This window comes from Tupaia chinensis, unplaced genomic scaffold (assembly GCF_000334495.1).
Source record: "Tupaia chinensis unplaced genomic scaffold, TupChi_1.0 Scaffold000683_1, whole genome shotgun sequence".
NCBI lineage: Eukaryota > Metazoa > Chordata > Mammalia > Scandentia > Tupaiidae > Tupaia > Tupaia belangeri.
This window is the reverse complement of record NW_006160206.1, coordinates 1,486,877-1,501,720: the sequence shown is the minus strand read 5'-3', so window position 1 is coordinate 1,501,720 and position 14,844 is coordinate 1,486,877. Positions and strand designations below refer to the sequence as shown.

Genomic DNA, 14,844 nt, shown 5'->3' with positions numbered 1-14,844 from the left:
CTGCCTCGGACTCCCGCCGAGAAGCCGAGGTCCAAGCTGAGACAAGCAGTGGCTTACAGCATCCCGGGAACCACAGCCCACAGCCCAGAGGGCGCTTTGCCCTTCAGGAGAACAGGCCTCGGTGTCCTGGGACCTCAGCGGCTCCAGCCAGCTCACCTTTGGGGGGGGTGGGGGGTGGTTGGAGGCTCTGGCGTTGGCCCTAGATGTGCTGGTGCAGGCCCCACCACGACTCCCTGGTCCCCACGCAGCTGTCCTCTGATCTGGGATCCTGCCCAACTCAAAATCGGAACAGCCCCTTGGCCACAAACGACTAGCCGCTGGGCGCCGAAGGAACCCAATTCCCGGCAGCTGGGTCAGGGAAAAGTTGGCCTGCTCGGTCTGGCCAGCTTATTCTGCTGTGGTGTGGCTGCAAGGCAAGATTCCTCATTATCAGTCTCTACGACATGCCACCACTCCCACAGAGTAACGGTGATGCATGAATGCCCCCAAATCTGTAATTGTATCCTTGAGAGAAAACAAAAGGGGGAGGGACCGCTGGAGGAGTCTGGGGTAGGAAGGAAGTGAAAATAGAGACCTGTCCTTAAGAAGCTCCTGATGGCCATTGGAGGTGCTCACAAATGTCCAGTCTCACCTGCCACTGCTCATGAGTCCTCTTTTGAATAACGAGGTCAGTGTGCCCAGGCTTTGCCCTTCAAAGGGCTTCAGTACCTTCAAAAGGATTGTCTCTTCAAAGGAATGTCTGTGGGCACACCGCTCTGGCCAGGCCAGCGTACCTGACGGCACTCTCAGGGGCCTGGGTCACCCTCCTAGGGTGAAGACCCAAGGATGATCGTAGTGTTCTGGGCTGGAAAGAAAAGCCAGGTTTGATGTCTGACCTAGAATTCAAACCTGGAGTCGTGAATTTTTTATGTCAAAAGGATTTTTGTTTTTCATTATTTGGCAATAAGGGTGGGGCATGAGAAGGCGGCAATATAATTTTCTATGCATTGTCGGATGTCCTTAAAAAGAGGAGATAGGTTCTGGAACAAGGGCATTTGGTTATAGACAAGTCAAGAAGAAGAGTCTGTGAGGGAATGCTGAACAGCAGCGACTGTGTGTCCTTTACTTTTCCTGGCTCAGAGTCCTTAGCTCCAGCAGCACACGTCAAACGAAACACATCTGACCTTTTATTGTTGGGCTCCTCCAGAGAGCTAGCTGTGAGATGTATCGGGTTGAAGGCCGGGTGGGGATTCTGAGTAAACCCGTTACTCACCTCGGCCTGGAGCTTGTCTGTAAATGCCTAACTGTGTGAGCTGTAAGACCCCTCTGTGGGGGGGCGTGGGGGGTGGTGAGTACAAGTAGCTGGGCCCTCAACAAGCTCGGCATAGCCTGCCTCCTGCAATAAAATTACCCGGAGCTTCTTTCCACCATTATTCACCTAGTAAGGGCTCACCGAAAGATAGATACTTGAATCCCACCCCACCCCCCTTCGCTGGGATGGAAGGGGCTTCAGAGAGGGGTCATTTTATAGGTAATAAGGAAAAGGATCAAGAAAGAAAGGCAGAACAGAGAAAGAGTGGGGAATGAGAGGTACTGATTTGAAAAACAAAAAGGAACTATTGAAATATCTATTAGAAGTACGTAATTCAGTTTTCAACTAAGGCCTTCTGCTTCCAAAGATCGATTGGGAATGTTCAAATCAAGATTGCAACTCTCATCTGATCCAAATAAATATTTTACATTCTCAACATCTGTATACTAATTTATCTCACTTTGCAAGATAAATGAATCCCTGAAAAGGTTTGCATAAATCCATTTTAAGTGGAGTTTTAGAGGCACTGGGAGATCGTGTTTGTGATTCCATCATGAATGTTTTGGAGTTTGTTTATAGGCCCTCATGTTGGATAGTTCTAGAATTTCCCTGGTTATATGTGAGAAATGGGTGATTAAATGTCAATATTTAAATAATTATCCAGATTTGTGATGGTATAAAAATTAAGTATAAAATTCTCTGTTCTCATTTTGATGGACTAGTGAATTTTGACACATCCAGTTTTAGTACAGAACCCGATGCTATGGATGAAAAAGTTGGCATTACTGAGGTTGGAGACAAAAGGGTTATAGAAGACCCAAAGTGAACATTTCATCTCTAGGATTAGTCGAACTGACAATTCCTGCTTGAGTAGCGTGTTTCCCTTGGTGTGGTTTATCCTTGCTTCGACCCCAGTCATCCTGAGGTTATGGAGTTATACCATGTGTATAACTGGCTTGGTTTATTAATCCCACAGGTGGAGACGATGCAACTAATTTGATATTTATTGAGCACCCACAATGTGACAGTATAGGCTCCAGCCTGACAAGCTTCACACAGTGACTCAGTAGCAGATGCAGCTTACATGTGTAGCAAAGACATCAATGCACAGAGCTAAACCAGTTAGGGACCTGCCTTGGGGAATGAAGGCACTCCTAACCTCTAGTCTGTGAGAAGTGCATTCTGTGTTCACTCCCACTTCTAACCTAGCTACTCTCTTGCCTAGATCCCTTGAGGTCAGTTCCATGTAGGCATTTGAAAGGTGGCTAGGTGTTCAAGAAGGTTTGCATACATTCATTTTAAGTGGCATTTTAGAGGTACTGGGAAATCCACAGGACAGAGGTGGTTGACTAGCCAATAGACCTGGAATTTAGCTTAGATAAAGAAGCAGACGGAAAATCCACAAGAACAGAAAATTCAGAAAGGTTCCATCACTGACATATTGTTAACCTCAGCAACTCTCAGTTGCTATTTCCAGGTAACTGTTGCCAACACATATTGAAACATTCCTCTGCTGATTTAGTGAGATAAATCTATTGATTGGCTGCCAAAAGTAAGACCTGGTGACACTACTTGCAAAGAGGATTACAGAACCTTCTGACAGGCTTGGGAAGGGTGCCTGCCAAGAAGCAGGCTGGCTCAGTTCCCAGCTTTCCTGCCTGTTTGACTCCTTGCAGGGTACACATCTCTGATGCTTGATATTAACCAAAGCGAATTATTGTCAGATGCCACATGACAACATTTCAGTCAACAATAGACCACATAAGTATATGATAGGGGACCATACAAATTACAGTAGGTTATACCATGTATTAGGTCATCTGCAAAGTCATGTTGTATTTTTCCGGTTGTTTGTTTGTTCGTTTGTTTGTTCTAGGCAAAAATGTGTCAGAACTTTTCTGACAATCCAGCAGTCTAGGTGTTGAGTAGGCTATACCCTCTAGGTTTCTGTAAGTACACTCTATGATGTTCACACGATGACAGAATCACTGGACAATGCATTTCTCAGAACATATCCCCATCATTAAGTGGCACAGGACTAAAATAATATTTTTTTGGCGGGGGAGAGATTTTTGCTATAGCGTGTGTGTGCTCATCAGACGGAGAGAGAGAGAGAGAGACAGAAAATGAGAAATCACACACACACACAAAGACACACACACACACACCCAGGGGGATGGCCATGCCACAGTCCCTTCTCCATTCTCCTCTCGGGACTTTGGGCATGCACACACACACACACCCAGCTTGAGTTTCAAGCTACCAGGTCTGGGGCTCGAACTATCAGCCTTGTGGGAGTCCAGCACCTTAACCACCACACTACCTGCTGCTCCTGAAAATAATATTTTATATCTACAATCCAATGTAAATTTCCAATGGGACTTGCCTCTGAGAAATTTTTTTTCACAAACTAGTCAAATAGATTTCAGATAGGATAGGAATGAATTAGTTTCTGTTCAGTTGCTAATTTTCACAATCTGTAAAGAAGTTGATGAAAAGCATAATTCTCAAACCTCTGTAGCCACTCCATAAAATCTACAACTGTCTAAAATATTAAGTTGTAGGCATGACAGAAATTGGTAACAATTTTTTAAATAGCTAATGAGGACATTTTCTTTTTGCAATTGACACAGATTTAAATCAAGCTAACCAGGAAAACATTAATTTTTTTAATCACTCTGACAGCCAAGATTTGAAGTCATTCCTGGTGTATAACTTCATAATGCAATTGACCTTAAGTTGAATGATTTTTCTAATCAGTTTAGATAGGACTTGAGCCAACCCTGCGGCCTAGTAGTTAAGGAAGCTAGATCTCACATGGCCAATACTGAGGTTTGAATCCTGACCCTGGAGGCTTGAGAAACACACAGGGTGTGTATGTCTGTGTGCCCAAAATCCCAGCATGATGGAGGAATGGAGAAGGGATCATAGCAGGCAACACTCCACTAGGGGATGTTTTCTTCCTCTCCTTCTCAGTCTCTCTGTCTCTCCCTAGCAAGTGTACATGCTCGCTGGCAAAATTTTGTTTTAAAGCTTAGATAGAACTCATACAGTGATGCACACATGATCAATCAATGTGATTGATCAGGTATTCTCTAAAGACTAAAAGAGTCAATGCCATCTAATGCACCATCAAATTTGACCCTAAATTCTTTTTTTTTTTTAAATTTGCTAGCAGACACATGCACTCGAGAGAGAGAAAGAAAGAGAAAGAAAGCACTCCCCAGGGAGAGTGGTTATACCACAATCCCTTCCCATCCATTTCCCTTTGGGGATTTTGGGCACACACACATATACCCAGCCTATTTTTCAAGCCACTGGGTTCTGGGACTCAAACTGTGAAGTCTGCCATGGGGCATTCAGCCACCTTAACCAGCACAGCACCAGCTGGCCCCAACTCCAAGTTCTTAACACCTTTGGTAGGTTCAATTGAACCTTCAATCACGTATTTCTCCAATTCATTAGAAGAGAAATCATTATTAAGGTGCCCAACATTAGATGCACATTAAAACCACCTAAAGTGCTTTGAAAATGCTGATGTCTGGGTCCCATCTCAAAGCAATTAGACTCTCTAGGAGTAGGGTCTAGAAAAGTGTTTAAAATCACCTGAAAACTTCCCAGGTGATTCTAGAAGCAACTAGGACTGTGAAACAGTACTTTAAATCTTCCAACAAAGAAACAACAACTACTCAAATACCTCCCCAACTGATCTCACTCGCTCCACCATTCCCCATACTCTCCGCACATATCCATCCAAAGGATGCTCTAAGGAAATGGGAACTGTCTGTCCAAGAACCTCCCAAGTAATAGAGCTGCTAGGAGCACAGGAACCAGTCCTTGGGTTGCTTGGGAGATGAGCTTGCTTGGGGCAGGAGTCACAATGCTGTGACATAATGCTGTGGGGGTGGGCCACGTGGTTAGAGCACAGGTTCTTCCTTCTCCAACCCATAGACGAAGTTCAAAGTCAATTTGATGCCATTGCCAAGGGTAACAACTTGCGTCTTCCATCTCAATACATCCTTTCCTTTCTCCCAAACCATCTTCCCCTGCCCCTCCCCATGCTGCAAAATGTCTAGCCGTATGCTTACTAAAGACGCCCATAGCTAACTAGCCCAACCCCAAATGCTCTCCTAGTGTTACTGTTGACATTTGTGTAATAGGATTTCGTCTTTGTCATCCTCTTTTTTCCTTTTAGGGCATACTTTGATGAGTGAATGAACTCATTTCTCAGAACAAAACAAGCATGAGGAGGGGAAACAGTGATTCTTCTGTTTAGTGAGCTGCGGAAGTACTAGAGTCTCACAGACGGTGACCGAGTTACTGAAGACGCTATTTCATGCCATGTGTTCCACGGGAGCTGATGTGACAGCTGCATAGTGTGTGTCATTTCCCAAGGCTCCTGCTCTCACTGTCTCAATTGCTGTTCCAGCATTCACCGTGGAGACCCTTGTCCCAGGGCACTTGTCCTCATTTACAGAATCCTCAGGAAGTCAAGATGATGACTGTCAGCCTGGTACCATGTCCAACAGTCTTCACCTGTTCTCATAACCCTGGAGGTAATCAGTGTTTGATATATGCACCTCGTGGGTAGCAGTATATTTTTCTGTTCTGTCTGTCAATAAACTTCTCTGAGTTCTTATGGTCTAGGTTGATAAAGTTCACGTGTCACCACGGAGCAGGTGCTAAGTAGTCAGATGACAGCTGTTGATCTGTTAAAATTGAGCAATGAAAGAATGCAAGAGAATGCTATGGCACACGATCTACCCTGAGTATCTAGAAAATCAAATATTTTAGTGCCTGCCTTGTGGCACATACTGGATGTGAACCCCCTCACACATGCACACACAGGATGTCTGTCCTTATGCATATCAGACTGTCCATATCTGTATGTGTGTCCCATTAAAGGAATTGGTCCTTGTCCTCTTTATCTGTCTCTATTACTATCTCTTCATTGCCTATCCCATCACTTTTAAGTAGTCGTTGAGTATTAAGGAGGAGGGAAAACAAAAGGACGACCTTTGGAAAGGTGGTTTGTAAGAGTTTCTGTATGATAAAGTCCAGTGATTTTTAAACCTAAAGCCCTCTTGGTGTATAAAGGTCTTATTCAGGAATGCTGAAATCCTACATGTAGATCTGCAACACATATTTACCTGAACTCCTTGAAATTCCAGTTTGAATTGACTAAACAATAGCAGCGTTATACCTCAGCTGGGTCCTTGTAGAAAGGCAAACAGAAAAATTTCGCCACCCCAACATAGTCACTTTAAATCTGACCCATACTGATCCTTCATCTCACAACTGAGCCATCACAATGGAAAACGGGGAAGATACCCTTTTCATTTTCGTTTTGTTTTGCTTTTCTGAGAGAATGAGCTGTGTCCTTCAAAGGTGTAAGGAAGAAATAGTAAATTCTCCCTCTCCCTGACCTCATTCAAGGAAAGAACAAAACTCTCACGAAAGCCCACTTAACGTTTTACAAAGACACAAGCACAAAACAGGCGGATGGACAAGTGGACTGGGCTGGAAATTTTGCCCTGTGTGAGCTCAGCTCTGGCGCTCCAGTCCCACCTCAGCTGGCATCCTCGGAAGCCAGTGGAGATGGAACGCCCCAGCCAAGACTTGGCACAGTGGCATCAAATGACCACGCTGACGGTCATGCTCTGGCCATGTGGCGCAATCTTGCGAGGCCAGGCCAGCAACAGCTTTCTCAGCTCCTCGCGGAAGCTGTCGTGCAGCCAGGCATAGATGAATGGGTTGTAGCAGGCTGAACTCATGGCGAGCCAGTGACAGAGCAGCTGCACCAGCCCGAAGGCGTAGGGGTCGATGGCGCGCGGGTCGAGGTCTCGCAGCAGGTTGAAGATGTGCAGCGGCAGCCAGCAGACCGCGAACACCACCACCACCACCACCAGCAAGCAGAAAGTGCGGCGGCGCCGCGCGCGATCCCAGTCGGCCTGGCTCTGGGTCACGCAGCCCGGCACCACGCGGTTTCTAAGCTTCACCGACACCCGGACATAAGACAAGAGGATGACCAGCAGGGGGAGCAGGTAGGTGACGAGCAGCAGTCCCCAGGCGTAGAGCTGGCGCTGGCGTTCCTGGGAGCCCCAGAACTCCTCACAGAGGCGCACGTCGTGTGGCTTGAGCTCGACGTGGTAGGTGTGCACGGCCGCGGGCAGCGCCAGCACCGCGGACAGCGCCCAGATGGCCAGTACGGCGTAAGCGCTGAGGCGCAGCGAGATGCGCCTGCGCAGCGGGTGCACCAGCACGACGTAACGGTCCACCGCGATGGTGGTGAGAGTGAACACCGACACATAGACGGTGACCGGCTGCAGGAAGAAGACCAGGTGGCACAGGCCGCCGCCGAACACCCAGCCGCGCGGCTCGAAGGCGTAGGCCAGGGTGAGCGGCACGCAGGCGGCGCACATGAGCACATCGGACAAGGCCAGGTTGCCGATGAGGAAGTTGGTCACGTTGTGCAGCCGGCGCACCCGTGCGATCACCAGCACCAGCAGGCAGTTGCCCACCAGCCCCACGACCACCACGACGCTGTAGAGCAGAACGATCAGCCCCTTGAGCTGGTGCACCAGCTGCAGGCTCTGGAAGGGCGTGGCGGCCTGAGCGCCCGGGCTGGCCGCCGACCCATTGGCCGCTGAGGCCTCTCCACTCTGGTTGGCCGGAGTTGTAACTGCGGGCGGCAGCTCCGAAAATAAGTCAGGGACCGCGGGGTCCCGAGTGGGCCGTGAGGCCATGGCTGCCTGTCCAAAGACAATCAAAGTCTGTCACTTCCTATTCTCCATCCTCCCCTCCCATAGCAGCCTCACCCCCTACCCCCAAGCACTGAAGTCCTCCCTTTGGAATAGCTGGCCACAGCGCAAAAGTAAATGCATTAAAAGTGCTGTCCCCCTACTGCTTTAAAACAAACAGGAGCTTGGTTAGACATGCGCCAGTTATTTAAACGTCTCTCCTACTCCACTGACAACCGTCGCGGTTCATGCAGGTCAGACCGGGGGCGCAGTCCTACCTGTGAGTGGGGCTTGGCAGGCGGGAAAGCACTCTGGGACCGGAGGGGCAGAATTTCTGCTGCACCTAGCGATCCTCCTCCTGCGACGGCTGCACAGGCTTCTCGCTTCTCTGCGGAGCTGAACTGATCCAGGGGTTCCCAGTGGGCTAGCAGCTTTTGAGATAGGTTGGGAGCGCCTCCCCTGCGCCCCGCCCCCCACTCCAGAGCTCCCTTGTATGGAAGATGGGGGCGGAGCGTGCACTGCCCGACTAGGTGCCTGGAGAATTAGCAAGGAGGACATCGTGGGGAGGATGGAAACTAGCAACGGGAGGAGGGGCCGGCCAGCCAGGGCCAGAGTGTCCAGGAGGACTCTCTACTGCGGGAGCTTGCAGCGCCTCTGGAGAGTCCCGCCCCGGGGAAGCGTGCAAAAACGAAGGCAGAGGAGGGGCATGAAACGTCAGGCTGTCGGGACGACCTGGTGCAATCCCAAGAGGGAAGGAGCAGGGGAGGACTCGGGGTGAGAGATTGGGATGCACCACGGGGCGCGTGGGAGAGACGTGATGGCCCGATCTCTAAGTGCTGGATCCAGCTAGCGTTCTGCTGCGGCTGACAGAGTCCCGGCAGGAATTCAGAATGCAGAGCTCGAGCTCATCACGAACCTTTCGGACCTCGCCCTCACGCGGACCCTCTGAGCCCTTTGCCTAAGCAACGGGCCGTCCGGCGGCACGAGTCAGATGACGGTTGGACACCGTGGACAGCTCCTGATGGCCTGGCGCGCTCCGCGTCGGGGAGGAGGGCGTGGCCTAGAAGCATAGGAGCCTGGACCTGGAGGGAGGGGGAAGGGGTCGGGACGCAGGAAGGTTGGTGACTTGTGCTGCTGTTAAGGTCACTGCAGGTAGGGCCAAGAACGATGTCATCTTACCTTCCTGGGTCAGAAAACGCAGCCCTCTGCCCCTTACCCTACACAGGCATATTTCAGTGCTTCAGCCCACAGCCCCTTACAGTGTCTCTCTCGCTCTCTCTCAATCTCTCTCATCTGCCATGACCTACCCTGTACCTCCTGCTCTCCAATACAGAAAGTTAAGTTCCTAGACTGGGACTCTACCCTCGCCCTCCTTGAATATACACGTACTGGCCTCCTAACATAATTTTAGGATTTTTTTAAAAGTGAGTTTTGCTATAGGGCACGTGCGCTTGCCAGAGAGACAGAAAACGAGAAATGGCCACCCAAGGGGGATGGCCATGCCACAATCCCCTCCTTCATTCTCTCAGAATTTTGACTCCTCTTGGGATTGGGGGCATATGCACACACGTGCCCAGCGTGAGTTTCAAGCCCGGGTCCAGGACTCCAACCAAGCTTGACCACGTGGGTCACCTTAACGACTAGGCCACCTGGTGCCCCCAGGATTTTTTTAAAATGTTCTAATAAGAAGATTATGATAATAATAAAAAATAAAAAAATTTTAAAGAATAAAAAAGTTTTAATACTAATAACTATAAATTTCAGTTAGGATAATGAAGTAACAAACATTTGAGAAACTTAAAAGTTGTATTAAATCTTTCCTGTGAAGTAGCTATTGAAAGGCAAATTCACCTGGCACAAGAAGAGGACTGAGAGCTGGGGAGGGGAGCTTTGTAATCCCCTTCCTCAAAGGCTATCTCTTCCCCTTTCATTTCCCTTTTCCAGAGAATGGAGCTTCGTTGTCCCCTCTTTGGTAAGTCTTTGTACTTTGTCTTCTGTGGTTACCAATATCCCAGTTAGACTGGAAAGAAGTAGCAAATTATTCAACCCTCCAAATTCAAATGAGTCACCCATACAGGAGGAACAGTCAACATTGGAATAAAAGCAATCCACTTTATGCATCTGTAACCATCTTAAACCCACACGCCCTGAGATATAATCAAATTGGCTATAACCAGTATATCAAAAAAAACAAACAAAACCTACCAAGTTCTGGATAAGATATAATCTGAGCCTACCTAATCTGTTACCCAGTAATTTATCTCATCATGTTCACCAGCAGGGTTGTGTGTACAGAAGAACAGAGGCACTCTTTTGTTTCAAAATACGTTTTCATATGGTTGACCATGGTTCAAGTCCTGGACCTAGTGACTCACTTTCCCTTTCTCTCTCTCTCTCTCTCTCTCTCTGGTCAAATAAAAAATAAAAAACGATGATGATAAATAACTTTTTAAAATCTTGTTTTAAAGAACTATTTATTTATTTTTTATTATTTTTAAATTTGCTACAGGGCACATGCACTCACCAGAGAGAGACAGAAAGAGAGGAAAAGAGAGAGGGAAATTGAGAAAGCAAGCCACCAGGTCTGGAAATTGAACTGCAGTCAGTCATGTGGAAGTCCAGAGCCTTAACCACCACACTACCTGCTGGCCCTGCTTCAAAATATCTTTTATTTTATTTTATTTTATTTTATTTATTCATTTATTTTAGGTTGACCTGAGAGTTGATTGAGAGAGAAAGGGAAAGTGAGAAAGCAAGCCACCAGGTCCAGGACTTGAACCATGGTCAGCCATGTGGGAGTGTCCAGGGCCTTAAACACTAAAATATCTTAACCAGGGAAATTTGTAGTTAGATGAAAAGGGATTTGGGTTATTGTTAGGCCTCATAACTAGAATCCTCACTCTGATCAATATCACTGATATGTAAAAGTAAGAATAAGAAAACAATCTTGTTAACAAAAAACTAGAAGCTATGCAAATTTGAATGTTAGATATTGGGACATCCTCTAGAGAAGAGAGTTGTTCATTCATCCAGTTCCAGATCAAGTTTAGTAAGAATTTTTGTGTTATCGATATTTGCAATGTGGAAAGGAAATGAATATCTTGGTATAGAAGAGCCAGTTTAGATCTTTATTCCATCTGGTCTTTGGTGGACTTAAAGCTAGTCCCCCTCTCAGCCAATACATTAGATTAAACCATACTAATGTTCAGACTTTCCTACACTACTGGTGCTCTAGATGCCTGAGAGATAAGAGGTAAACAAAAATTCTTTAGGACAAATAAAGAAAAGGTAATATTTGACACAGTACATAGTAAGCTAAGGACTGTTGTTACCTCCCATTCTCCAACAGTCTTCAATAGCCCATCAAACTAAAGGAGCCCATCAAACCGTATATAACATGGCATCCAACCAGCATGCAAGACCACGCTGACTCTCTCTCTCTGGCTCTGGTTTCCTACTTCTATCCATTTCACTCCCTCTACTCAGGTCTCACTTTGTTGGATGCTCGCATATCCTCACCATTCCAGTCCAATACCTCTCCTAGGGTTTATTTTCTTTCTCCAGAATGTCAGTTGCTTCATCCCTACTCAACTCTACACGTTCATATTCTTCATGTCCTATAAGACTTAACTTAAAGATTATGCTGTCCTCGAAGAGTTTTCCCTTTCATAATCTTCAACTTAAACATGCCTATCAGATACTCAATATATTTCTTTTGATTGAATGAATAAAAAGCTACCATTTATTGATGGCTGTATGTATGCCAGGCACTATATTAAGTACTTCATATACATTCTTTCACTTGATCCCCCTCAAAAATAATCATATCCATTTTTCAAATGAGGAAACTGATTTTTCAAAGCTAAATAACTAACCATAATGCCACAGCTAATAAGCAGGGGCAAGAATCAACTTAGATCTACCTGAATCTGGAGTCAAACTGCCTATCTATAACATTTTACTGTCTATAAATGAAATACAAGGTTCAAATGGGATTGCATAAATACAGAGACCCTCTCCAATGGTTTACTTAAGGGAGCTCTAGAAATTTCAGTTATGACCCTAACCTTACCATGTTTAAGTTAAATAGATCTGTATGCCTCACCCAAAATGTCCATTGCTTCTATCCCATGTAGAATACAAAACCTTGGGCCATATGAACTTCAGAATATTATCTTTGCTAATGACGAAATAGGTGATATGAAAAGCAGAAGACAGAGACGACAGAAGTAAGGACTGCAGACAGGGATCCAGGGAACTTGATCATAGGGCCTGAAGAATGTATGCTAGCTAGGCCCATGCTGATAACTGTAGTTAGCCCAAACATAGGGGAAACCGTTAGAGATAGTTTTATTTTACTAGTGGAAAGACAGTAATTGTTTGAAACATGTCTAAGCCCAGGCAATAGCATGTCAGAAGCTCCTACAGAAGTGAGGTTTTGTTTTTGTTTGTTTGTTTGTTTGCATTATTTATTTATTTATTATAATTTTAATTTGCTACAGGGCACATGCACTCACAAGAAAGAGACAGAGAGAGAGAGAGAGAGAAAGCAAAGGTCCAGGACTTGAACCATGATCAGTCATGTGGGAGTCCAGTGCCTTGACCACCACTCTGTGTGTTAGCTCCCAGAAGTGAGTTTTGTCTTCTAAGCCAGTCACCTGTGAGTTCCAAAAGCTAGGCATGTCCTTGACTCCCGAGGCTGAGCCATGCACCAGTTCTGGTCACCACCCTAGCTCACTGCCTGGCCATGACAGGGCTGGTCATCTAGGGCAGAGAGCAGCCTGTGATAGACAGTATGAGAACTGGCATGATGGCTCATACACTTTGCCCTCAAAGAGCTCACCGACTAGCCCAGAATTTTCCAGAAACAGAGTTGGCTAGCCAAAGGGACTATGGAAATGATTCAGGGTGCTACTAATCTAGCAACCCAATCTTAATACTGATAAGCCCCAGGCTTCAATAAATTAACAATTTCTGAAGCTCTTGATTTCCAATACTTCTCAAACTTACACATCTCATAACTGTTTCTTTCAATAACTCATTTTTTAGCTTAATAATTTGTAAATGAATTACCCACTGAACTAAAATATGACCTTGAGTTAGCCATCAGGGGATGAAGAACAGAGGGATCTCACAAGCAGTCCATACTAATTGGCACATTTGCATCAACCTGAGCAACTATTCCTACACCAACTCTGGACATGTTTCTTTATTATCCCAATATTATAGAAATAGATGCAAGAGGTATTTTCACACAAACATAAAGTTGTCCCCCCAGCATGCATTGAAAAGGTGATCACTCTGTAGAATTAAAATAAAATATAATACAAAGGGAGTTCAAAAAGATGGTGGGAAGATGGAATTAAAGTACAAGTTCCATTTTGAAATCCATGTATTGTGTTTCATAATACATTTTCTATTAATTCTTTTGGAATACCCCCTTATTTAAAAAACTTCTCTAAGCAAAGCTGTGTCATAGGAGAACTAGTGATTTCAGGGAAAAGAGAGAAATGAAGACTTTCTACTGATAATTCAGCCTCCAGCCTACAAACTTGAGTGGTAGGGGAGCACCTCTAGCCTTCTCTCTGTCTCTCTCTCTGTCTCTGTCTGCCTCTGTCTCCGTCTTCTCATTTTTTTAATCTTTCCTTTATAAAATTGTTTAAGGTAAAGTATTTTCTCAGCTTTCAACCCCGCCTTTATCTTGTTAATAATCCCCTTTCCCCCTCCCACCCAGAAAAAGCAAGGGGCAGGCCTTCAGAAGATTTCTCCATGGCTACAGAGAACTAGTGATTTCATGCAGCATGCTCACACGCCGCTTGGTTTCCTATTTTTCGCTTTTAATAAAAAAAATTTTTTTGGTTATTTTTTTCTTTGTCTCCCTGTTTCTTTGTTGTTGTTGTTGTTGTTATTTCTCTCTCTCTGTTTCCTTTTCTTTTTCTTTTATCTCATCACTCTGGTCCTCAGTCTCCATTCACTGTGTCTCTAGATGGATCTAAGGGAACCATAGCCAAACATCCAAATACTATTAGGGTTGGGGACCAGCAGTTAGCGTAATGGCTATGTCGCTGGACTCCCATGTAGTCGACTGTGGTTCACGTCCTGGACCCGGTGCTTAAAACTCACGCTGGGTGTGTGTACATGAGTGCCCAAGATCCTGAGAGGAGAACAGAGGAGAAGGGATTGTGGCGTGGCCATCCCCCGGGGGGTGATTTCTCACCTTCTGTCTCTCTGTCTCTCTTTGTCTTTCTGGTGAGCGCACGCACCCTATAGCAAAAAACTAGGGTTAGCAAGCTCCTCAATATCCACTGAATCTGCTGCACAAAGGGATAAAAACGGAATGGCAAAGAGATACCACATCACCTCCTTCTGCACACCCCTGAATGCTCAGATTGAACTTCAAGAATTAGGAAGAAACACATCATCCATCAGATGACTAGAAATCACCGCAGGGCCACAGAAATATGAGAAAGCAAGAAAATACCTCTCCTTCAAGGGAAAAGAATAACTCTTCATCCACAGACAGTTCAATGGAGATCACAGAAATGTCTGATAAAAAATTTAGAATATTCATAAGGACGAAACTAAAAGAGATGGAAGAGAAGAGAGACAATGAACTGCGGAAGAGGCGAGAGAAAGGAGCTGATGAGTTCCAGGAGGTGAGGAAATTCGTGCAAGATCTAAGAGAGGAATTTCACATACTTTACGGAAGAACCAGATGGAACTGTTAGAGATGAAGGCTATAATACCGGAAGTCAAAATCTCCCTTGAAAGTATTAAAAGCAGACTAGATCATACAGAAAATAGAATCTCAGA

The 14,844-nt window shown here is 45.7% G+C and overlaps 1 protein-coding gene and 1 long non-coding RNA gene across 2 annotated transcripts in view; one reads left to right on the top strand and one right to left on the bottom strand.

Annotated features, from left to right (window-relative positions):
* Window positions 1–6,756: 6,756 nt before the first annotated feature.
* PRLHR (prolactin releasing hormone receptor) lies at window positions 6,757–8,207 on the bottom strand. The gene has a single exon (XM_006160406.1). It carries the CDS (start codon window positions 8,035–8,037, stop codon window positions 6,925–6,927), a length of 1,113 nt encoding a protein of 370 aa, XP_006160468.1. The 5' UTR covers window positions 8,038–8,207; the 3' UTR covers window positions 6,757–6,924.
* Window positions 8,208–9,032: 825 nt separating this feature from the next.
* The window catches only part of LOC102490120 (uncharacterized), a 23,691-nt gene continuing 17,879 nt past the window's right edge, over window positions 9,033–14,844 (top strand). Inside the window, exons 1-2 of the long non-coding RNA XR_336274.2 lie at window positions 9,033–9,183; window positions 9,976–10,003. This is a non-coding gene — a long non-coding RNA (uncharacterized LOC102490120). The remainder of the gene's footprint in view (window positions 9,184–9,975; window positions 10,004–14,844) is intronic.

Bases quoted from the DNA above. Each gene is read 5' to 3' on its own strand.
- PRLHR (XM_006160406.1), bottom strand. From the start codon at position 8,037: ATGGCCTCACGGCCCACTCGGGACCCCGCGGTCCCTGACTTATTTTCG.